The 25,921-nt window shown below is 33.9% G+C and overlaps 1 protein-coding gene, 2 non-coding genes and 1 pseudogene across 12 annotated transcripts; 2 read left to right on the top strand and 2 right to left on the bottom strand.

Moving 5' to 3' along the window:
- Window positions 1–4,562: 4,562 nt before the first annotated feature.
- On the bottom strand, window positions 4,563–4,758 carry LOC121215000 (U2 spliceosomal RNA). Its single transcript, XR_005910735.1, has one exon. It is a non-coding gene; the product is annotated as a U2 spliceosomal RNA (small nuclear RNA).
- Window positions 4,759–14,981: 10,223 nt separating this feature from the next.
- Window positions 14,982–18,176, top strand: LOC107908514 (uncharacterized). Of its 10 annotated transcripts, none has more exons than XR_001687070.2 (7): window positions 14,982–15,158; window positions 15,252–15,313; window positions 15,477–15,542; window positions 16,166–16,249; window positions 16,590–16,618; window positions 17,333–17,413; window positions 17,949–18,176. XR_001687070.2 is itself a non-coding variant. In XM_016835694.2 (6 exons), the coding sequence occupies exons 1-6, from the start codon at window positions 15,077–15,079 to the stop codon at window positions 17,996–17,998; spliced, it is 417 nt and encodes a 138-aa protein (XP_016691183.2). In that variant the 5' UTR covers window positions 14,989–15,076; the 3' UTR covers window positions 17,999–18,176. The 10 variants fall into 10 exon arrangements, 6 of the variants coding, with proteins under 6 accessions (XP_040944140.1, XP_016691181.2, XP_016691183.2 ...); XR_005910098.1 differs by lacking the exon at window positions 16,590–16,618 and adding an exon at window positions 15,615–15,690 and having other exon boundaries at window positions 14,990–15,158; window positions 16,166–16,285; window positions 17,949–18,086; XR_005910099.1 differs by lacking the exon at window positions 17,949–18,176 and adding an exon at window positions 15,615–15,690 and having other exon boundaries at window positions 14,990–15,158; window positions 17,333–17,396.
- Window positions 18,177–19,750: 1,574 nt separating this feature from the next.
- Window positions 19,751–20,381, top strand: LOC107908404 (major strawberry allergen Fra a 1-2-like; annotated as a pseudogene).
- A 2,253-nt stretch (window positions 20,382–22,634) lies between these two features.
- On the bottom strand, window positions 22,635–22,830 carry LOC121214989 (U2 spliceosomal RNA). The gene has a single exon (XR_005910724.1). It is a non-coding gene; the product is annotated as a U2 spliceosomal RNA (small nuclear RNA).
- Between the last annotated feature and the right edge of the window lie 3,091 nt (window positions 22,831–25,921).

Here is a 25,921-nt window from a genome sequence, read left to right as displayed (position 1 = left end):
AGGAAGAAACAGTCAAGCAGTATTTAGATAGGATTATGGCCGTGGTAAATAGCATAAGGCTTCTTGGAGAGCAGTTCAGTGAAGCAAGAATTGTGGAGAAAGTGACCTCAACCTTACCTGAGAGGTATGAGGCAAAAATATCTTCCCTCGAAGACTCAAAGGGCTTGACCAGTATCTCATTGACAGAGCTAACCAATGCTCTTTATGCACAAGAGCAAAGAAGAGCCAGTAAATTGGAGGAGCACCAAGAACGTGCCTTCCAAGCAAAAACCAAACCTACCTCGAGCACCTCTACCTACAAAGGCAAAAAGGCTTGCATAGACAAGCCTAAGTCAAATGCTGCAAGAAGAAGGGATTAACCCTGCAAGCATTGCTAAAAATCTGGTCATCTAGAAGCCAATTGCTGGTTTAAACCACATGTGCAGTGCCAATACTGCAAAAAGATGGGTCATGTTGAAAAGGTTTGCAGGAGCAAAGGCAGACCAAGGCAGTATTAACCACAATAGCCAAAGGCTGAAGCTCGAGTAGCAGAAGAAGGAAGTGACCATGAAGAGCAAGTTTTTTCAGTTTCATGCTCAGCCACTAAAGAAAAGGCTTCAAAGGGTTGGCTCATTGACAGTGGTTGCACCAATCATATGACACCAGATGCTGCCATCTTCAAGTCAATTGATAGAAGCTTCAAAACAAAGGTGAAAGTAGGAAATGACCACTTCATCAAGGTAGAAGGCAAAGGGGATGTTCTGATAAGCACTCCCACAGGTAACAAGCTTGTTTTAAATGTGTTGTTAGTGCTTGAGATTGACAGAAATCTGCTCAGCATAGCTCAGCTACTGGAGAAAGGCTATTTCATTGTGTTCAAAGGCAAGGAGTGCCAAATCGATGATCCAAATGGATCTAGGCTCATGTCAGTCACTATGGCTGATAAAAGTTTTGTTGTTGACTGGACAAATGACTTAAACTCAGCCTACATAGCCTCATCAGATGAATCCAAGCTTTGGCATCAAAGGCTTGGTCATGCCAACTACAGATCGATGAACCAGCTAACCAAAGAAGATCTGGTTGAGAACTTCATCAACTCAGTTGAAAATGAGGAGATTTGTGAGGTATGTCAGCTAGGAAAGCAGGCCATGCTGCCATTTCCTTCAAACAAGGCCTACAGAGCCTCAGAAAGGCTGCAGCTTGTGCACACTAATGTGTGTGGCCCTATGAAGACTTAGTCATTGAATGGCAGCAGGTACTTCATTCTGTTTATTGATGATCACTCGAGATTTTGTTGGATTTATTTTTTGAAGCATAAATCAGAGGTGGCCTCAGTGTTCTGGAAGTTCAAGGCTACTGCAGAGACTGAAACATGATGCAAACTCAAGACCCTAAGGTCTGATAATGGAACTAAGTACACCTCAATTTAGTTTCAAGCTTTTTGTGATGAAGCAGGCATAAACACCAGCTCACCAACACCTATACTTCTCAACAGAATGGTGTTAGTGAAAGAAAAAATAGAAGCTTGATGGATATGGCCAGGTGCTTGATGTTCGAGAAGAATATGCCTAAAACCATATGGGCTGAGGTAGTTAACACTGCTGTGTATATCCAAAACAGACTCCTAACCAAGGTTTTGGCTCACAAAACTCCATTTGAGGTCTGGTTTGGGTTCAAACCATCATTGGCTCACCCGAGGATCTTTGGTTCATATGCTATGCACATGTCCCAGCTGTGAAAAGGGACAAATCGTCAAAGAGGGCTCAACCTGGCATACTGGTGGGCTAAGCACAATTAAAAAGGGTATAGGATCTTGGATCCTTTGGCAAACAAAGTGATTGTGAGCAAAGATGTGGTATTTGAAGAGATGTCAAGCTAGAATTGGGAAAAGAATGAGCCAGAGGCAATTTCTGAAGATCTTGTAGCAAATCAGACTGAATCTGATCAGAATGGTCCTGAAATGGGCATTGATGATGAATCAGTCAGAGGCACTAGACCATTGGCTGAAATTTATGAAGGAGCTCAAGTAGCCATAGTGGAACTAAGCTGCTTTGAAGAGGCTGAAGCTCAGCAAGGCTGGAAATAAGCAATGGCTGATGAAATCAGCATGATTGAGAAGAATCAAACTTGGGAATTAGTTGAAATACCAGCCAACAAGAAGATCATTAGGGTGAAATGGGTCTATAGAGCCAAACATAATGATGGAAGTTTGAACAGGTTGAAACCAAGGCTAGTTGTGAAGGGGTTTAGCCAAAAGTATGGCATAGACTATCTAGAGACCTTTGCACTAGTGGCCAAACTTGACACCATCAGATTGTTAGTTACCTTAGCAGCTCAAATGCAGTGGAAAATTCACCAGCTCGATGTGAAGTTAGGCTTCCTCAATGGATTTCTTGAAGAAGAAATATATGTTGAACAACCTCAAGGCTTCGAAGTGGCTGGTAAGGAAGACATGATTTACAGACTGAAGAAAGCCTTGTATGGCTTGAAACAGGCACCAAGGGCCTGGTATAGCAGGATCAATAGCTACTTGGTCATTTGGGATTTGAAAGGAGCATTAGCGAGCCAACATTGTATGTCAAGAAGGAAGGGGTGCAAACTCAGCTCATTGAATCCCTGTATGTTGATGACCAGCTGGTGACACGAGGAGACCAAGCAATACTGTTTGACTTCAAAAATAAGATGCAACAGATGTTTGAGATGTCTGATCTAGGAATGATGACTTATTTTCTTAGCATGGAGGTTACACAAACACAGAAGGGAATATTCCTAAGTCAGGAAGCTTTTGCCTCCAAAATTTTGACCAAATTCTCTATGCAAAACAGTAAGGCAATAAGGACTCCAGTTGCCATGGGAGAACAACTATCGAGCCAAGGCAATTTTGAGCAGATTAGTGAAACTGTCTATAGGAGCCTAGTTGGTTGTTTGCTATACTTGACCACCACTAGGCCAGATATCATGTTTGCTGTAAGTTTGCTCTCAAGGTTTATGCATTGTTGCAATGAGAAGCATTTTCAAGCTGCAAAAAGGGTGCTCAGGTATATCAAGGGTACCCTGAGTTATGGAATGCTGTATAGCAAAACTGAAAGCTTGAGATTGGTTGGGTATACTGATAGTGATTGGGCTGGTTCGATGGATGAAATGAAAAGCACCTCAGGGTATGTTTTCACCCTCAGTTCAGCTATGTTTTGCTGGAGCTTGAAGAAGCAAACAATAGTTGCTCAATCTACTGCTGAAGCTGAGTATGTAGCAGCTGCAAGTGCTGTCAACCAAGTCATTTGGCTAAGAAAAATCATGGCAGGTTTCAATGTACACCAAAGGGAAGCAACATAGATCTATTGTGACAACCAATCTGCTGTTGCAATTGCAAAGAATCCAGTGTTCCATGGAAGACCAAAGCACTTCAACATTAAGTTTCATGTTGTCAGAGAAATGGAGCAAGCACAGGAAGTGAAACTGATTCATTGCAATTCAGAGGATCAACTTGCTGACATTTTGACTAAGCCCCTTAGTGTATCAAAATTCGAGCACTTGAGAATGATTTTAGGAGTTTGCAACATACAAGCCAAGGAAGAGTGTTGAAGTTGGCCAGCATGCTACCTTGTTCTCTTAGAAACAGCTCGAGCTAGTGAAGCTGCTACAGTCCAAGCTACTGTTTTGTTTTGTTACTTTTGAACTAATGTTTTGTAACTTAGTTGAAAGCTAAGCATGTTGTACTTAATGTTTTAGGTGCTGAAAAGATAAAAAAAAAAATCAGCTTGTCTATGAGTACAAGTAAGGTTTTGTAAGTTACAATGTAATTAGTGGAGTTAGGTAGTGTTTTAGGTGCTGATTTTGTTTATGCTGACCAGCTCATGTCTGGTATTTGTATTGGCTTATGCCATTGTTCATTTTTAATGAAAATTCATTCAAGTTTCATCATCCAATACTCTCTTTTTTCAGCTTTCATTTTTCTGCTCATAGAAGCTTAAATTTGTTCTTGAATTTTGATTGTTTCTTCTGCAAGTTACGAGCCTTGTTGCTCAAGTATCAGCTGACTTTGCTTATAACACCAACAAAATCCTGATTTCTGAAACTCTACTTTAATGGCGTTCAACGTTTAATGGTGTGGTTTGGATGATGTTTCATGTTTTGTCTTACCCAAAAACTGTGTTTGATTGTGTACTAAGTGATTTGTCTCTCTGGATTTCATCATTTCTATTTCCATTGTAATAAGAGTCTTTTGAGTCGTTTCAAAAATATATACTTGAAAGCAATGTTTCCTGGTTCAGGACAGTAACACTATTATTATGTACTAGAAATAGGCAATGATTGGTTGAATTAACAAGTTAATTATGTTCTGTTGACATACCTTGCAAGGTCAAATGGAAATACCAAAACAAGAAAAAAGAATTACAAATTGCCACATTCCAAGCAAATGAATTCAGGGTCTTACATTGGAACATTATCCAAGGTGTCTAGATTCAGATCATCCTCACGAACTAGATTAGGCCATCACTTATTTGACTTGTAAACATCATTGCCACAACTAATTATCTTCAACGATAAATTTATATAAGTGTAACTTATAGAACTGGAATTAGGTGTGGTGCGCCAGACCAAAGCAGTAGTGCAAAACCTGGACGACGCTCGAGAACCCCAGTAGCGAGCTACTGTGATGGACTCTCCCACTCAAAAAATAAATTTAATATCGTGTGATCCCTTGGATCACGTATCAGATATTAAACTGATAAGAACAGATACTACACTTGATCTTAGCCAAAAGGCCGAGAAAGGTATGCTTTCAATCATCAAGCATCGGGCAATTTAAAGCCTGCTTCTCGCCTGTTCTTTCGTACTCTTCCTGATGTGGGATTTTTTGCAAATCAGCTATAAAAGAGCCGCCTACTGGTGCTCCTATAAAGACTGAATCCTTCCTGAATAGACTGGTGTTGGGCCACTTAGGATTTGAATCAACAACCAAGGCACCTTTCAACAAGAAAACCACTGCATTTGCAATTTGTAAAACACACCACGAATAGGATTATGACTCTGCTCAACGAAAGGCTAAAATGACTCATTTTATAAAGTTAGTGGACTAAATAAGTTATTATGTCAAAAAATATCAATATTTGAATTAGGGGTGACCGTTCGAATAAACCGAGTTAAAAAGTTCGAGCTGACGAGTCTCATTTTATCATACTAACTTGATTTGAATTTTTTTCAAATCGAGTTCAGTAAAATGAAATTCGAGTCGAGTTGAATCGAATGAAATTGTTCGAGTTAAATTAAAAAAAATTAAACATGTCAAATTAAAATTTTGTTACAATATACAAATTCCATGCTACAACACATAAATTTAAAACCATATATTTTTGAAAACTCATTCAAAGCAAAATAAGAGGGAAAAGAAAGATACTTTAGTATGATAAACTTGAATCATTAATTTATAAGGTCCCAAAAATTATTATTTTAGATTCTTTTTTATGTTCTTTAGATTTTTTAAATTTTTGTAATATTTTGAAATTTTTATAAATATTTTGAATTTTAAAATTTATTTTGAATTATTTTGTAATTATTGTTGAGAGAGACCAATTTGCTCATTTTCAAAATTGAAAAGGATCAAATGTGTATTGCACCAATATGCTATTTGAATTATTCGAATTGTAAAATTTAACTCAACTCGAACTTGAAACTCTAATTACTTATTCGAGTTGACTAAAAAAACTGAATGACTCAATTCAATTAACTTGGAATTCAATTTTTTTTAATTGAATCAAGTTTTGCTAACCCCTACTTTGGCTTACGAAAATTGTAATTTTATTCAAGGAAGGTTGAGAAAACTCGATTCGACTTGAAAAAATGAATTCTCTTTAGAATTTGAGTTAATCAAATTGGGTTTTTTGGTTTTTCAAACCAACTTGAATAAGTGATTTAGCTTCTCAAGATTGACACGAGTTGAATATTACAACTCAAATAACTCGAATTGTTGGGGATCAACCCGTGCAAACAATGAGAAAGAAGGAATAGAGAAAATTGGGCACACAAATTTACGTGGAAAAACTCATCCAATCAAGAGGATAAAAAACCATGGGCAAATGAGACTTCACTAATGAGCAAACAAATGAAAAGTACAAGATGGAGAAATTCAAAACAAACCTAACCCTGAATACAAAGTTCTCTTTGGTTAAAACACAAAATTCCCTTAAAGCTCTCTAAAACTCTCACTTGATTTTCTCTCTAATGTTTTATTATTGTCCCCCAATTTTAAGGTTGTTATGGCCCTTTAAATAGGCTAAGATTAGAATTCTAATATGATTTAAATATCTTTAAAATAATCAGAGTTTAACTAGAAAAAGTAACCCTGCTAAGAGTCTAATACGTAGCTGCTTTAAGTTTGGAATTCGTCACGTTGTCGTGACGTCCTAGGCTCCTTGTCACGATGTCGTTTCTGTTTTGCCTCTGTTTCGAACGTTGTCGCGTCGTTGTGACGTCCTGTGATTCCTCGTCGCAACGTTGCCTCTACTTTGACCGAAAAATGCGAGACACACTCCACACAAATAACTCAAATAACTGAAATTAAAAATTGGTGTAAATACCTCTTGGTCCTTATCAATTTCAAAATTGAGCAAATTGGTCACTTATAAACAAAATTACAAAAAAACTTCAAAATAATCCTCAAAATTTCAAGCTATTTATTAAAAAAATTCAAAATTCTATAAAAATCTGTAACACCCCAAACTCGACCTAGACGTTATGGCTGAATCCTAAGGAGTTACTTTAACTCACTTGAAAACTTGAAAATTTACTTTGAAATCATGTGGTTAAAACAATGCTCACATTGATAAATCATTTTTCAATTTTAGGGAATATTCTTGTTAATATTGTTATTTTATTACAAGAAAACATTAAATTGATTATAACGTTTTGCAGCGGAATTTATTGAGCTATAAGGTTTTGAAAATTGTGGTTTAGTTTGCATCAAATCATTTTGCGGATAGAAATTTAATACTACTTAATTCGGAAAAGCACGCTAAAATGAAAGTAAAGTCTAAAACAATTTACAGTTCAAAAGTCTGAAAAGTCCAAATTAAACATAAAGTCCATTTAAACCATTTTATCGAAAGAATCCTATTCTGAGTTCCCACACGTTGTCCGCTCCTAGGTTTGCTAATTACCTGAGAGGATTAAACAAAAGGGTGAGTTGACGAGCCTAGTGTGAAACTTAACCCAACAAGCAAATAAAAAATATAAAATTTAACAGATACATATACAGTTGTAGTTTAAGTACAAAACCGAATGCATATTTAGATACAAAATCAAATGCATATTCATATACATAATTAGATCCAACCCCCATCCGTTATACATCATCTCCGTCCAACCCTACACACCAATTAGGGTAATAAATATTCATCCAACCCCACACACCTATAAGTGAACGAATGTCATTTTTCAGAACAGTGCAGACAAGTTGTCAGAAATAGATAAGTGTGGCAATGCCACCAGAACAGATATGTGGTCTTAGCCACCAGATAAGGCAAATTATTAAACTGTCAACACTTCCTCCACCTTTTTCAATATCCCACCCCAATGCTCATGCCATACTAATAAGATATTAGATACATACATGCTATACATGTTAAACACATCAAATTACAAAATCATGCTTTCAGAAGTCATGTAAACAGAGACAAAATATCAGGTTTTATAACTATATATCATACATAACACATATCGAAGCCTAGGAAGTGGCTAATCTCAATCGCACTTCAAATACGACCATAACTAAATTTTACGAAAATTGGGCCCACAAGCCCGTGTGGCCTACACGGTCTAATTGGCCTAACCCGTATGGCCCACATGGCCTAACACATGCCCGTGCGGCCCACACAGCCCAAATAACCCAACCAGTGTGGCTCACATGGCCTCACACATGGCTGTGTGACATCGACAGTCCACTTTTCAACTTCGTGTCGTTTGCTATTTTTCAAGTTTTTCGTTACACACCTAGTTAGTTTTCGATGCAAATCCAATAGCGAGAATTCCAGTAACTAAAAACGACATTCACCTAATGAATTAGCAAACAAAATGAGAATCAATTAAGAGAATATGACCCTTGTTTCCTAAAATTCTACCCAAAATAATAGGGCATTCAACCCAAAACAACCACAACAACCCTCAATTTGGCATTTCAATGCTTACCCTTGAACAAACAACAGCCTCACGAACCCTTAGCTTGCCGAAAGGTTAATTGCCACACGATCTTCACCTAGGAAACCCACACGATTAAAAAATGAGGTTCATAGCAAACTAAAACGACAATTGGGTGTAAGGGAAAATTTAAAACCCCAGCATAGAAGAACAACAATACTTACACCAATAATTAATTAATTACAATCAACTCTAATGAACATCACTCAATCGATCGCACCAAGTGATAGCAACACAAAAGCAATAACGCTAGCAAAAGGCAAAAACTAGAAGAATAAGAGGAAAAGAACGATAAAAGGAAAAGGAAAAGAGATAGAGGAAAATGGAAGAAGCTTGGAACATGTGAGAAAAAAAGGGAATGAGGAAGTAAACGTCCGTTTTGGGAGAAATTTAGGGAATAATTTTGGGATAATTTCAAAAAAAATTAATGAAACTAACCACCTCTCCACTAAATTTGGTACACTAAGTTAATCAATTTTCCCTTAGAATTCAAATTCCACCCAACTACTACAACATGTGTGGCACACTCATGGAGAAGAAAAAGTTATTTTTGTTTACATGCGCAAGGATTTAAACACTAGACCATAGGGTAAGCTGAAGTCTTACCATTACACCAGCAGGCTCATTCTATCATTAGTTGAGCGAAAATAATATAAAAATCCAATATCCAAAGTCAAGGGTTAGGCAAAAATTAACAAAATTTAAAAGAAAAAATGTTCTAACCCAAAACCTTTCACACACTATTCACAATCCTTAACCACTAAACCAGGTCAATTCACTTTGATAATTTTTTTAACAATTCAAAAACTAAAATTTTAGGGTGTTACAAAATCATAGTAAAATATTAAATTAAAAAATTACATAAAATTCTAAAAAATTATATAAAATGTTAAATAATAATAAATTCAAATGATAAATTTGAGCCTTAAACAAGTAACTTACCAAGTCAAGTTTATGATACTAAATTTTTCTCTTTTTTTTCTATTATTTTATTTTAAAAGAGTTGTCAAATATATATATGGGCTTAAATTTATATGCTCTAGCTTGAAATTAGTCATATTGTCAACAAGATTTTAATTTGTCATTTTAATTCTTAGAATTTAACTTAAAAAAACAAATTCAACTTGACTGGACTTAAATTTTGTTAATGAACCAACAAAACATTAATCTTGTCAAGGAAATTCAAGCTAAGAACGAAATCATAATTATTTAAATAAATTAACTTGAAGTCTTTCTTGCTTTTTCATTGGCCAACCTGTACCTCGAAGTCTTTCTTGCCTTTTCATTGGCCAACCTGTAGCTTAACTCTTTGTGTTACTACCACAGTTGAGACTTTTTTAGAATTAACAGTCTTGATCTTTTTAGTTGATTTGCTAATTGAGAGACTAAGTTTACCCATAACTTTCTCCGATATGAACAAATCAGATTCCCCTATCAACAAGAGCACTTCTCCTTCGACTAGCAATGTCGATGTCCATAAATATCAAGCCTTTCTTCTTGCAATTCCTCTTCGCTTTCGCAAAACTTAGTATCATTGATCCAAGCTTCAACACCTCTTCCTCATCAAGCTTTGCTTTCTCTATTTTACTAATCGCGGATATCTTAGATCGCTTTGGAGAATCCTATTGGATTTGGTTCCCTAAGTATGGTATATTCATTTTGTATACTTGTATTTTTCAAACAAATTAGTTTAATAATATCTATTAATTACATTATACCCTTTTTATTTTGTCCTCAATTGTTTTTACACTCAAAGAAAAAATGGAAGCAAATATTGGCTCACTGGTTATCTAATGTTTAACTATTATTAAGCGGTATTATGTGGTAGGATCGTAATATGAAAGACAACTTGAACTAGTAGATGAACCTAAACATGTCCTTAGTTTAACCGAAACTAAGCAACCCGATTGAAAGACTAATATGTCGTCTGTCAAGTTCAACTGGAGAGATATTTTGTCTTGATCATCGAAGTGGGTGACTCCCAGAAGAAAAAGACATAGATGTGGCTGACTAGATTGATAGTACATTGGACAAGACCCATGTAGAATAGATCCTATATCCGTTTATGAATTTATTCACTTGTGACGTTCATAGTGTGACATACATTAATTCTAAGTTGATGATGAACTATGTATGTGTGATTCGTATTCTTTGATGTAAGTAAAAGCCTGAGTTTAAATAGATAAGGAACTGAAAGCTGATGTGTTGGATATACGACTTCTGCAGTATATAACATCATTCACAATAGTGAAATTCATAACCCAAGAAATGGGTAAATGATATTCTCTCATTAACATTACATGATAGATGAAAAGTAAACGTAGTCATGAGTCGTTCATCTTTATATCTACAGCAAGGGTTGATGTTTGTGGACATCGACATTGCCAAATACAACCAGTGATTGGTTTCAACCAATCTACTAATTTTAACCAATCTCTATATTTGCAGAGCCTAGTTCTATGAGAAGAATATACTATTTTCAACTAAATACAACCAGTGAATCTAAAAAAAAAAGAATCTATTTTTAACACACCCTAGTGAAGAATTCTCACTCTTGTACTTCGAAGACTAGACCTCTCACCATTAAATTCTCCCCTTGAGAATTACAACACAAAGGTTTTATAATTAGGGGTGAGCCTTCGATCAAATTGAATCCAATCGAATTGAATCGAATTGATTGAAAAATTTCAAGTTAATTGAGTTGACGAGTCCTACTTTATCATCCTAACTTGATTTAAAATTTTTTTCGAATCAAGCCGAGTGAAATGAAATTCGAATCGAGTTAAATTAAAAAATTTAACGTGTTAAATTAAAATCTTGTTACAATATAACTAATTCTATGTTACAGCATGAAATTTGAAACCATATATATTTAAAAACTTTTCAAAACAAAATAATAATAATAAAGATACTTTAATATGATAAACTTGAATCGTTAATTAACTTATTTAGGTTCCCAAAATTATTATTTTAGAAAATTTTTAAAATTTTAACTTTTTTTATATATGATTTAGAATTTTTTTTAATGATTATAATTTTTTTAAAATATAAAATTTTGAATTTTGAAAATTATTTTGATTATTTTGTAATTTTTATTGAGAGAGATCAATTTGCTCATTTTCAAAATTGACAGGGACCAAAAGAGTATTTACACCAATCTGTTATTCAATTACTCGAATTGTAAAATTCAACTTGATTCGAACTTGAAACTCGAATAACTCGATTCGATTAACTCACAATTCAAATTTTTTTTATTTTTTTAATCGAATCGAGTTTTGCTCACTCCTATTTACAACTATAAATGCACTCACACGAATAATGCTCCTCATTTGAATAGATAAGTGCTCTCAATAATCAATACATTAGTCTATACAAGTCTCTCAATTATATAATTTTTTTCAAGACATACTAACATAATAAAGATCTATCACAATCCACAATAAACAACATTTGAAATAGTTATATACAATATAATATTAACAAACAACATAAAATAGGCTATTGACAATATAGGTCTTCAACGTTTCAATTCAATCTAATTTTAATTCCTCTATTAAAGGGATTTGATTCGCATGATTTGACCTAATATTCTAAATAAGATTCTGCAAGTGATTTGATCTTCATTCTATAATATCAACTCAGCCCATATATACAATTCAATAAATTATCAGTCTTCTGAATATGACAAATTATTTTGTTGCAATAGTTAAGGAAATGAACACTTCCCTAACACATTTCAACAACCTCAAATACTTTAACGAATCATATTTTAAAACCCATATCCGTATATGTATATGACACAGATTCACAAGGGTTAAACGATTTACAGGAAAATCTTAACTTCAGAATAGTGTACCATTAGTAAATTATTATAATTATAAGATTTATACTTGATGCAATAATCTATTTTTGTTTGTAAAATTTTTAAAAATGTATATGTGTGTAGCTTATTGTAACGTATAAATTTATACTCTAACAAGGCTCACTACACCAAAACAGACTTTTAGCGGCGTTTGGATAAAAAACGCAGCTAAAGATCGATCATTAGTGGCGCTTTACGGAAATCGCCGCTGAAAATAAGCATTAGCGGCGTTTTTGAGAAAGCGCCGCAAAAAAACTAAGCCCAACGACGCCGTTTTGTGAGCTTTTGTTGATTTAGCGGCGTTTTTAAGAAAGCACCGCTAATGCTCAGGGCTTTAGCGGCGTTTTGGAGGAAGCGCCGCAAAAAAACCTAAGCCCAACGACGTCATTTTTGAGCTTTCGGGGATTTAGCGGCGTTTTTAGGAAAGCGCCGCTAATGCTCAGGCCTTTAGCGGTGTTTTTGGGGAAGCGCCGCAAAAAAACCTAAGCCCAACGACGTCGTTTCCTGAGCTTTCGAGGATTTAGCGGCGTTTTTAAGAAAGCGCCGCTAATGTTCAGAGCTTTAGCGGCATTTTTGGGAAAGTGCCGCAAAATCACCTCAGTCCAACGACGCCGTTTTCTGAGCTTTCGGGGATTTAGCGGCGTTTTTATGAAAGCGCCGCTAATGCTTAGGGCTTTAGCGGCGTTTTTGGGAAAGCACCGCAAAATCACCTCAGTCCAATGACACCGTTTTATGAGCTTTTGGGGATTTAGCGGCGTTTTTATGAAAGCGCCGCTAATGCTCAGGGCTTTAGCGACATTTTTGGGAAAGCGCCGCAAAATCACCTCAGTCCAACGACGCCGTTTTATGAGCTTTCGGGGATTTAGCGGCATTTTTATGAAGGCGCCGCTAATGCGCAGGTCTTTAGCGGCGTTTTTCGGAAAGTGCCGCTAAAAATATTTTATCTTAATTGGTTTATTCATATTAAATAAAATTCAATTTATTTCTAATTGAATATTTAAAATCTTCAGAAAAAAGTAATGACACGTAGAAATAATTTGAAATAAAACACAGGGAAAAATTAAAATGCTATTATTTAAAATAATTGTAAGAGAGATAATAATAAATTTGTTTAGGGTTTTTGGTTTAGGGTATATGATTTATTTAAGATTTAAGGCCGGTTTAAGAGTTTATATTTTAAGGTTTATGGAGTATGGGTTTAGGGATTATGGATTAGGGGTTGGTATTTAAGGTTTAGGGGTTTAGGGGTTAGACGTGCTAGGGGTTAAAAGTTAGGGATCCAGGGTTCGAGTTAGGGTTTTGGGTTTAGATTAATTATTTTTTAATTTATATTTTAAATATGTTCTTATATAATTGTAAAAGAGATAATAATAAATTTGTTTAGGGTTTTTAGTTTAGGGTATATGATTAATTTAAGATTTAAGGGCATTTTAATAACTAATATTTTAAGATTTAGGGAGTATGGATTTAGGGATTATGAATTAGGGATTATGGTTTAAGGGTTGGGATTTAATGTTTAGGGGTTAGGGGTTAGATGTTAGGGGTTAAGAGTTAGGGATTTAAGGTTTAGGGATTCAGGGGTCGAGTTAAGGTTTTGAGTTTAGATTAATTATTTTTTTAATTTATATTTTAAATATGTTCTTATATAATTGTAAAATAGATAATAATAAATCAAATATATTGAAATTATGAGTATTGTTTAAATTATTTAAGAGATATATAATAGATAGGCTTTATATGTATTGAATGGTTAATTTAGAGGGTTTAAGGTTAAGGTTTACTTGAGATTTGTTAAATGATAAAATTTTATACAATTAATTAATACTTTTATATTTAAAAAATTTAATCTAAATCATTTGATATATTTAAATATTAGTTTAAATAGAATTAATAAATAAGTTAAAAAAGTAATAGATTGATATGGATATTTATGCATAATTATTTATTTTGGAGAGGACCAAATTATAAGAAAAAAATACAAAAATAAAAATGAAATAAAAATGATATGAATATATAGGAAATTATTTAATTTAGATAATTCTAACTTAATAATTAATTACAACCATTTTATCATTTGTTTTCTTATTAAAATATTTATTTTGAGAGTACTTGTTTTTTTTTATAAAAACTATTTTGTTCAAAATAAATCAATTAATAAAAACCAAAATAGCAAAACGGCGTCATTTTGTTCAAAATGAAATAGCGGCGTTTTTAATAAAAACGCCTCAATAAATAAATAAATATATAAAAAATAAAATAAAAACTAGCGTCATTTTGTTCAAAATGAAAAAAAATTACGCTGCTAAAGGTAAGCAATAGCGGCGCTTTTAAGCAAAAAATAAATCAATTTATAAAAAATTAAAATAAAAAATTTTTAGCATAGCAAAACGGCGTCATTTTATTCCAAATGAAAAAAATTTTGCGGCGTTTTTTTGGAAAACGCCGCAAAAAAATCAATTTATTAAAAAAATAAAATCAAAAATTTTAAGCATAACAAAATGGCACCATTTTGTTTAAAGTGAAATAGCGGCGTTTTAAAAAAAACGCCGCAAAAATAAATCAATTTATAAAAAATAAAATAAAAAAAATTTTAGAATAGCAAAACGGCGTCATTTTGTTCAAAATGAAAAAAATTTTGCGGCGTTTTTCGCTAAAGGTAAGCAATGGCGACGTTTTTATAAAAGCGCCGCAAAAAGTAAATCAATTTATAAAAAAATTAAAATAAAAAAAATTTAGCATAGTAAAACGGTGCCGCTTTTTTAAAAAACGCCGCTAAAAGTGAGCAATAGCGGCGTTTTTTATAAAGCGCCACAAAAATAAATAAATTTATTAAAAAAATAAAATAAAAATTTTAAGCATAACAAAACGTCATTTTGTTTAAAGTGAAATAGCGGCGTTTTGTAAAAGACGACACAAAAAACATTTCACTTTAAAAAAATTAGCGCCATCCTATAAAAATTCCCCCTCCGAAATCCCCAACTTTCCCCCCTCCGAAACGTCTTTTTCTTGTTCCTTACTAATGCAACATATTCTGTTTTTTATATGATTAATTTTTTCGAAAACACTGTCATGGCTATGCAAACCGGAGTAGGTTTGTCGAAGATCTTGATCTTAGCCGGCGCCGGTACCGTTCCAACTGAATTTCTTACTTCAATTCTTCTTTTTTATTTTTCTTACTGTTTTAATTTTGACTTCAACTTGTTAATTTCGTTTTCAGGTTATACGGGTACTGTCCTCCTGAAAAACGGTAAATTATCGGACATATTAGGCGAATTGCAGGTTAGTTTTGATCGTTTTGTTTGTTTTGATTTGCTAGTTTCTCCCTGCCGTATGATTCAAATATTTTTCCTTTCGATTTTGTGTTGATTGACTAGGTTTCTACTTTTCATTCTTTTTCGTCTATTAATTTTAGCTTTTAACTCCTTTTTTCCTGATTTGGCAGTCACTGGTGAAGGGACTCGAAAAATCGGGGGAGCAAGCTGATGATTCAGATGCACTTCTAGCTCAGGTATATGAGGAAATAGAGCTTAAAGTTTAAATCTTTTGGTTGTAATATTGATCTTTTTCTATCAATTTGTAGGTGCGTCGTTTGTCAACGGAGAGCAGGCAACTGGCATCAGCACGGCAGATAACTGTTCTGAATGGGGATTCTGGCGGTATTTTCTTAATTATATTTGCTTAAATAGTAGTTCTTTTAGGCGCATATATGTGAAACCAGTTTATAATTGCATTAACGGGATTAGATGAACCATTTTCTAAGTGGATTTGCTTTGGTTGTATTAGTAATACGGAGACCTCGCAGGTAATTTAACCAAATAATTTAACCAAAAAGCAATTTAAGTATTTGAATTTTGGTTCTCAAAAGAAAAAAAATAGTGATTTTAATGTTAATGGAGTGTTTTACATAGTAAATAGTTAATAAAAATAAGCATAAATTCTGTGTTTTGTTTTAATGTTAATGGAGTGTTTTTAAGAAAACAATTTCAGTTGGTTCACTTTCATATATAAGTCAGTTTCTAAATTACATTCTTTCTCTTCCAGTTTAATTGCTGCACGGCAAGATCAACTTAGTTCAGTCTGCTATATGTGTCTTTTATCTTTTTGTTACTAATGATGTTGCTCTTGTGACAGGAAAAGTATGTATTCAAACACACCCGGCCAAAAAGACCAAAATCACTTAGAATTTATGAGTCACATGTTGGAATGAGTAGCCCAGTATGCATCTCCCTTTTCCTTGGCATGTAGCAAATTGTTAGTTAACTCTTCCACAAGTTCAGTTGCATATGGTTTTTCTAATTGTGAAGGAGGATCATAATAAGTTCTATAAAATCTTCATTCAATGCTATAATATGTGGGATCTTATTTTATATTCTATTTCTTTCTAGACTTGTTAGAATAAATCTTCCTCCTAGGCATTAGGACTGAAAGTAAAGCAGTAGTTTTTTAATAAAATACATTTTACAGGAGAAGTTTTCTTTACATGTGCAGTCTTCTATTCGTCAAAGTTGAGCATCCTGTTTCTTTCTCTTCACTATATGAATTGTTCTGTTTACAGGATGAAGATTCATTTATGATATGTATAAGGTGATTGTTGTGCATTTTAATTTCCTAACTATGAGTAGTTGATATTTAAGTTTGTGATAATCACACTAGATCTTTCTTTATACTAGTTTTGGTGGTGATGGCATTTCTTAATAAGCAGAGAATATTTCTAAAGTTTAGGTTTTAGCTTCGGTGACATTTTCAAGAATTAACCTTGAAGCTTTGTTTTAGCTGCTAGTTAGTTCTCCTGCAATTTCTTCGAGTTTTCTTGATGATGGATTGAAAAAGATACGAAACATTGCAAAATTTGTTTGTTCTCAAATGTTCGCCTCTATTCTGTTCTTTGCAAGTGATGACTGCTGCGTTGTGTTTAATGTTTGTATCTTAAGACTGATCATTAGGATAGCATGGCTCTGAATGGAATTGAGGCTGGTTATTTTGAGCTATAGATCTAGTTGCCTTATTTACTCTTCTTTCAACAGTGTGCGGAGAGGTTACCTGCTCGGATGACTAGTTAGATCAGATAGCTTTCTTGATTTTTACTTAAACAACATTGTGAAGTTGATTGTTCTGGCAATTATCATCTTTGAAATCGACGGCAAGGATTTACATTAGTTAAAAAAGCAAACCTATTTGTCATTCACCATTTGAGCCTTGCATCATTTTTGATCTTTCCTTTTTTTTATTTTTTAGTTTTTATCTATATTGATTTTTGGGCAGCTATAATAGAAACTCCTCTTTTTTTTTTCCTGGCAGGGATTAGGACCTTATTCAACCAGCATAAAAAAGTTGAAAAGGAGATCAAGGAGATGGCAAAGAAAGTAAACGATTTATGTGGTATGTGTTTCTACTTTTTCTAGTGCTTATGTTTACGAATCCATTTGCTGGCTTTATTTTTCTGTTTTCACTTATTATTTGGAGTTAGACATAGGATTGTGTTTAGGCATATGTTTTGGCTTGTTTTTTTATGTTTTTCTTTACAGCATCTTGAATGCAATAAGATACATTTCTGTGTACTATATGCATCTTTGCCCGAAAAGAAAAAAAAAGGGGGTCTATAAATGTTTATATTTCCATGTAATAATCTGCGCAAACGGTTAATGTAGATCAAGCGTAAGCTAGCTGCCTGGGAAATATACAACCTTCTTGTCTCTAAATTCCATAATTTGCAGTATCTAACCAGTTTTGAATTGGAAATGCTTCCCTAATGCCATTGGCACATTTGTACAATCTCTCTACCTTTCGTTCTGCTTTCTCTCTATAGCATTAGGTGTTATTGTCACACTAAGCTATTTCTTAATGAATAGCTTGTTTAAAGATTTTGGCTTCCTCCCTTCCAGTTGTAAATATTATTTCTTAATTGTTGCTTTAGGTACTGAGGTATCTTCTTTCAAATGCAAGATGGTGGCTGGAGGAGTATAAGTTTGATGGGTACAGATTTGATGGTGTGACTTCAATGATGTACAAGATTTTCTTGATTAAGTAAATGTATTATATCTTTTATTACCAAGATTTACTTGATTAAGAAAATGCATTGTATGTTTTATTATCTTGCATATGTATTATTTATTTTAGTTTTGATTCTAAATTTTTATTTTTACTTAAGAGTTCTAACTTTTAGATTTTAATTGTGTTATTAATTTATTATTTTAAATTCTAAATTTAAATTCATTAATATTTAGTTTTAAAGTTAAAATTTTCGTAGAAAATTTCATTTAAATAATATTTTTTATTTATCCTTAAAACATAATATAATATTTATCATAGAAATAAATATTATTTAAAAAAATATTTTTTAAAGATATGTTTTTAGCGGCGTTTGTGTGAAAAGCGCCGATCTATAGCGGCGTTTGTGGAGAAAGCGCCGCTAAAGGTATTGATCTATAACGGCGTTTGTGTGAAAAGCGCCGCTAAAGATATTGATTTATAGCGGCGTTTGTGGAAAAATCGCCGCTAAAGGTCCTGATCTATAGCGGCGTTTGTGAAAAAAGCGCCGCTAAAGATCATGATCTATAGCGGCGTTTATAGAAATAAACGCCGCAAACATTTGCGGCGATTGCAATAGTGGCATTTTTTGCGGCGCTTTTAAAAACGACGCAACTACTTTTAGCGGCGCCGCTAAAGGCATAAAAAAACGCCGTTAAAAACTTATTTTGGTGTAGTGGCTTTTTCTATTTTTATAGACAACTTAAACATGAAAGATACTTTAGTCGTAAAAAAATTTTAATATGTCATGTGGAATGCTTTCAATGAGTTTATTCGAGACCGCTATTAGTATACTTTAGTTATAGAATACTTCAAAAACACGAAATTCGATCCGCCTAAGTGTTCCAGAATTTGACCCGATCAGGAAAGGACGACACCACCTTGTGGCTCTCTGCTAGCTCATCACTCTGCTAGCTCGCCTCCTCCCTAGCTCGCAAGATCTTAGCAGAGATAATTCTAAGGATACATGTTGAGTCTAAGGGGGGTAACGTGTCATTATGCATGACATCTAGTTACCCCTAACATGTCACATCAAAGAACCGTACATCATAAATATGAAGGATAGCCTCCATGAGAGGGGGACCGGAAAGATTTCACTTTGGCTCTCCTAAAAATGATACAAAATTGATTTAATCCTTGAAAAATTATAAAGATATTAGCTATTAGAATGAAGAAATTACTTTTTTAATGTTATAAAAATTATAATTTAATTTTTACCCGAAAAATTTTCTGACTTCGCTGTATAGAGAATTATATATTTCTCACTTTAAAAAATATATATTACAATACGCCACATTACTAATGGTCCAAGCACTTGAATTGAGTGTCTAATTGATGTGTTTAAAATATTAGAGTTCTTTCCTTTTAATCTTTCTTGTGATAGACTGCTTTCATGATCCATGTTTTTTTTTATTTGTAGTAAGCTTTTATCTGTTTCATATCGAAGAACATCTAATGTCAGTACGCAAACCAGAATCAATATTGTAAGCGGTGATTTCTAGATTGTATTACGAATTTTCAACTAATAAATTAACAATCCAATAAAATATGAAGAAACGAATCACCTGGCTAGGATTTGAAAGAGGCTATTCTTCATTGTTCCCACAGTCTATAAATACTACATCCACTGGTTTACATCTCCACAGCTCAAATACCTCTTTCATCATTTCTTAAAATCACAAGAAAATCATGGCTATTTTCACATATGAATCTGAGGTTATTACAGCAATCCCACCGGCAAAGATGTTCAAGGCTCAACCTTATACCGAAGATTGTTCCTCAGGCTTTTAAGAGCGTTGAGTACATTGAAGGCAATGGTGAGCCTGGTAGCATCAAGAACGTCACCTTTGGAGAAGGTCACTTCATTTATATAACTTTATACTTTGAATCATATACACATGTCTATATTAAATCTGAAGGGAAAAAGTGAAAGTTACGTGTTTTCTTCATGCAGAAAGCCAATTCAATTACATGAAGCAGAAGGTTGAAGCACTAGACAAAGAAAATTTTGTGTATATTTACAGTGTTATCGAAGGTGATGCATTGATGAACAAGCTTGAAAAAATCACTTATGACGAAGTTAGAGGACTCTCCAGATGGGGGATCCATAAGCAAGACTACTTGTAAGTATTACACCGTAGGTGAATTTGAGCTCAAGGAAGAGGGAATCAAAGCAGGTAAAGAAAAGGCATTGAGAATATTCAAGGCCATTGAAGTCCATCTCCTGGCAAATTCTGATGCTTACTAAGATAGCATCATCCACTTCAATGAATATCAAGCAATTGCCTTTTTTTCTCTTCTATTAGTTTTTAGTTTTGAAGTTGGGGGTTCATATGAAATTCAGATTGCTAATAAGAGCTCATAGGTTGACCAGGAAGCTTGAACTGAAATGCATGAAGCCTGCAATAAAGCATCCAATTTATTTACTGAATTTTTCAAGATTTATATATTGAACTTATAAACTCAAGTTTAGTTGGAAGATTGTTGAAATTAATTGTGACACATTGTTGAGTATTTTTCTCTCTAACTCTTAAATGGTGGTGATTGTCTATTTATATGATATAGATATTGTTCATTGATATGACATATTAGATAGGTTTCATGCACATCAGCACTTAGCTTACTCTAGGCTTAACACATGTTTATGTAGTTTCATGCATGACCTTGGAGGAGAACATAGGTATCCATCCTGTGAGCTCAGTTTGCGAGATCAATGTACGAGCTCAATGGAAACCGGCCCATCCAACCCAAACCATTCGGGTCTTGGGCCGGTGATAACAATTATTATAACACACTTCAATTCCACATCATGAATATTATCGAGAATCAATTCAGAGTCAGATCATTTCAAATATTAGGTGATTGGATTTAGGCCTGAAAATTGTGGTGGTTTCTTTATACACTGCCATTTTCATTATGCAATCATCAACAGATCTTACCTGAAACTTTGCTGGTAATCTATAGACTGTCAGTTGTTTCTTTCTTCAGAAAAAAAAGAACAACAATCAAGCTTTACCATAAAAGAACAAATTAGTGAATCTTAATAGCAACATTGTTGGAATTTGGAAAAAAAAAGGAAGGGAAAACAATTCTAATAGACTATGTATTGATGACAACATATCAAATATTTGCATTTTTTTAAACAACTTTTTTAATTCAAATTTACATAATTGCTTCAAAAATCGAATTTACATATTAAATTCAAGTGTTATTATTCAAAAATTTAAATTAAATAACAATATTAGTCAGATATATGAATTCAAGTTAAAATTTTAAATAAGTATAAAAATAAAAAAAATTATTTTAAATTCAAAATATAAAACAAAACAATTTAGTAACTTAATTAATTTAATTTTACAATTTAACATTTATATATTCATGTATAGGTATTAAATATTTGTACTCCTAAAGTTTACTTTCTTTCATGTTTCGGCTTCTTAAATCTTTTGTTTTATATATATTAGTAATTCTTTAGTAATATTAATTTAATTTTTTTAAGTTTACATTCTTCCTTGTTTAATTCGGTTCCTTAAAGTTCACTTATAATTGTATAACATCATACCTGAACAAAAGCTAATTTCTCATAAATGATAAAACTTGTTAATACCACACAATTGCTAAAGATACAATTTTTTTTAATATAACATATAACATTTCATAAATCAAAATAAGTAAAAGATTCATATCTTGTCCATAAGCATCAGTCTTCAATAGAGACAAAGGGTCCCTTTGAGTAGATATCTACTTTCAGTGCATTTAGCTTTCTTTATGTCTCACTTTACAATATAATCTAATCGTCGTTGTTTTTACACTAACTATAGATAAATACACCACCCATTTAAAGGGTCCCTAAATACAATTACAAGCTTCCATACAAATGAACAAAAAGTCCCTAATACAAAAAGTCCTAGAAATTCATTGTGGAAAGCTGCCCCCTAGCTGAGCTGTCATATCTGCTCACTGTTTTTCATCCCTATCAGATATGATTGCAGCCATCCCGAATTTGGACATGAGTGACATATAGTCATTTACAAGTACAGAGAAGATCATATTAGAATCAACATTTTTAATGATTTTAACATAATGATTTTAACAACAATTTCAGCATCAAATTTCAATCTCCAAGTGTGAAATATTCAACTGATGAAATAAGGAGAGTCCATCTCTAAGCACCCATAATTCAGCATGCCTATATGAACCTCTCACCCACTCCCCTTTCTTATCTTGTATAATTGCACGCACACCACCTTTCCCCGGATTACTGGAGGATCCATCCGTATTAACTTCGAAAGAGCAGGCAGCTGGAGGTTTCCTAGTCACCTGAACTATCTGTGGAAGGGAGCGGGATATCAACCTCTGTTCAGCTGAAAAACTAGATAAACGAAAACAGGGCAGACTTTTCGTACCATATTAATTCTACTACACATTTTTACATCTACAGTTAAAATTTTATTGATTATACTTGAAATTCACTTTCTAAAACCAATGCACTCGAGGCTAGTGAAAGAGTAGAACAACGTTTTAAATTCAGTGCTAGGTCATACCATGTTATTAATTTTTTTACTGAAATTGGGTGTGGTGCGCCAGGCCCAAGCAATAGTGCAAAACCTGGGCGACGCTCGAGAGCCCCAGTAGCAAGCTACTGCGTTGGACTCCCCCACTCAAAAAACAAATTTAATATCATGTGATCCAATGGACCACGTATCAGATATTAAACTGATAAGAACAGATACTACACTTGATCTTAGCCAAAAGGCCGAGAAAGGTATGCTGTTGCCCCGCAAGCTTCGCGCTATTTAAAGCCTGCTTCTCGCCTCTTCTTACGTACGCTCCCTGATGTGGGATGTTATGCAAAACCAGCTACAAAGGATCCGGGTACTGGTGCCGGAATAAAGAGTGAAGCCTTCCTGAATACCCTAATTCTGGGCCACTTGGAGTTGATTCAAGAACCAAGGCACAATCCCATCAAAGATTTAGTTTTCATAGTTGCATCAGAAAAGAAAATTTAATATTCAAAGAAGCATGCTTAAGCAAATTAATTCAACAATAAAACCGCTGTCCTAACGAGCAAAACTTTGAAAAGCAAACAGGCATTTGCAATGGTAAATCACACCAGGAAAAGGATTATGGCTCTGCTCAGAAAAGCAGAAATGGAAACAGCATTAGTTTGAATCAGACACCTTCCCATAAATAAACAATACACAGTTCTGGATCAGGCACCTTTCTTTCATTGTAACAAAAACAAGTTTAGCTTGATTGAATCCCAATCAAAGTCGGCAATTTTGTTCTAAGTTGAAAACTATTGCAGCTTTGAAACATTATATGCATGAACATGTTCTGTGCTGCTTCAGTTCACATATGACTCTCTGCCAGACAATTGGCAAGCCATCCACAAGTTGTAATTTAAGTGGTTTACTTTCTTCCTCGTTTTGGTTTTCTATATCTTTTGTTTTATTATTCTTTTCTGTTAAGGATGGATTGAATTTCCAAGCCAAATAGTCAAGATTTTGGTTTGAATTTAACAAGCCACGAATCCTAACAAATGTTAAAATTGGTGGCTAATTTATGCACCAATTTTTACCACCCAAAAATTACTACTATCATTTTCCAATTGTCAAGTCTTATTAAATGTGGCTATTAACTTGAAGGAGATGTAAACTAGTATAAATAGGCTTTAGTTCGAACTAAGCCATGAGACACACCATTTTTTTTAGAGTGAATTAGCTAGTGAGTGGTTAATTTGACAGCAATTGAATAATAATTTTTGGGTAATTTTTCGGGTGTGAGTTGTAAACTTTCCGGGTTGTGTTTTGAGTGTCAAAACACTTATAATTCTCACATTCTTGTTATAGTGAAATTTCTTGTCGTCCTTGCCCGTGAAGGTAGGCTTTAAAGTCGGACCACGTAAAGCCTTGTGTCTATTTTTTTTTTCACACATTATTTCTTGTGGTGTGTCCTATTTAGTCTCAGTAAATTTATTTTTGGTTGTATTGACATCCTTAGTCTAATCCATTCTCAACAAACTGGTATTAGAACTTTGTTTCGATTACTTTTGTGGTATTTGCAAAGTGGTTGTGCTCTTAAATTTTTTTTTTGGCTTCCATTGTCACTTAAAACATTGATATGACTACAAGTGTATCATTGACTAAATATGAAGTCAAGAAATTCACTAGGAAAAACAGTTTTAGTCTATGGCGCATCAAGATGCAAGCAATATTGGTTCAACAAGGATTGCTTAAGGCGTTGTTTGGTAGAGACAAATTGCCAAACATGCTTTTAAAAGAGAAAAACACAAAAACACACATCTGGCGTAATCTATTTTAAAACATATTTCTTTTTCATTTTTTTCTGTTCGTTAATATAAAGAGGATATTAAATATTTACATTAAATCTTTGAATAGCGTAAGATGTTACAACATAAAACTTTATTAAAGCAGACTATTCATGGTGTAGTGTACTATACGCCACACTCCTATGATACCTTTGTATGCATAATATCGCAACTCACTGCTACCTGGTGCAATCCTGGCTTGATCTCTCCTAGCGTACCCACTCTACAGTAGAACTTGAAACGTGAACAAATACCTATAAGTTCAAATAAACTTAGTGAGTTTTAATTCTAGATTACCTTGAAACATTTCTAGTTAAATTCATCATCTTGAAGGTTTTGGGTTTCATCTCTGTCTTTTGCGGATATTTTTCTGTAACGGCGTATACATATTCATCAATTTCCATGCTTGACCAATCTATTCACAAGTCACTATTTGAACTGATTTCAAACTTCACCAATTAATACAAATCTCATTTCCTTCTCAGAAAACAAATGTAATTCTCAAAAGAATATCCATACAGAACCTATCTTTGACAGAATCTTCTTCAAACAAACATTGAATACTTTTCCCCCAGGATGAACTCCATATTGATCTTACCTTTGGTGGATTCTCATATTGATTATGATAACTATCAAAATACCAAAAAGATCATATCTTAAATTAACCCCTAATCACTTATACTAATAATGAAATATTCTAAATCATTTTAAGAATTCTAGATAACTACGTAACATATCATGATAACGTCCAACTTGACAAACAACTTAGATTCCAGATAGCCTCTATGCATAACATGAAAATTTTTCAGATTTGGCAGATACCAGATAACTCAAATCACTTTGTAGGAGCCCAATTTTGCCCGGGCCCAATAATAAAACAAGACCAAATAATAAAAGTCCATTTACAAATAGGGCTTGATATATTACAAGCCCAAATGGCCCAAATCAAAAAAAACCCTAAGCCCATAACATTAAGTTTTCAGAAAAACACTAAATAGAAACCCTAATTCCTAAGCCTCTAGCCGCCACCGCTCCTATGCCTTCGCTATGTTAGCACGAACGTCGCTTGAGGTTTGACGCCTCAGGAGCGCCTCTTCGTACTGTCGGTCAGGGACACCTACAAACAAAGAGAAAAATTGAATACAAAAAAAACACAACAATCAACAAGAAAACAGAATACAAAAATTCCAAAAGTGATTTATTCTATTTTTTCGAAGTAAATAAATAAAAAAATTTCACCTGTCGTTTGATTGTCGGTGCCTCCTCCAGTTCAAAAGGTCGTCGAATCCCTAGGGATTCGACCGAGGCTGCGGCGGAGGGCATCAGGAACAGAAGGGTTTTCTTCCTTTTTGGGAGTTTCGGCTTTAGTTCGACATTTTTAACTCCGAATCGGAGTTCTACTCAAAAAAGGGGTTAAAATGGGTTTTTCGAGCGATTTCCGGCCACCGGAGACTGTGTTCACCGTCGCCGGCGACTGACGGCCACGACGGACATCCGTAGTTCCTATGGCCGAACTCTGAGACCCCTTT

This window comes from Gossypium hirsutum, chromosome D02 (assembly GCF_007990345.1).
Source record: "Gossypium hirsutum isolate 1008001.06 chromosome D02, Gossypium_hirsutum_v2.1, whole genome shotgun sequence".
NCBI lineage: Eukaryota > Viridiplantae > Streptophyta > Magnoliopsida > Malvales > Malvaceae > Gossypium > Gossypium hirsutum.
The sequence above is the reverse complement of the archived record's forward strand: the minus strand, read 5'-3'. Positions and strand labels throughout refer to the sequence as shown.

Coding starts and splice junctions, on each gene's coding strand:
- LOC107908514 (XM_016835694.2), top strand. CDS start 15,077: ATGATTAATTTTTTCGAAAACACTGTCATGGCTATGCAAACCGGAGTA. Junction 15,159..15,251: donor CTTGATCTTAGCCGGCGCCG/GTACCGTTCCAA, acceptor TTTCGTTTTCAG/GTTATACGGGTACTGTCCTC. Junction 15,314..15,476: donor ACATATTAGGCGAATTGCAG/GTTAGTTTTGAT, acceptor CTGATTTGGCAG/TCACTGGTGAAGGGACTCGA.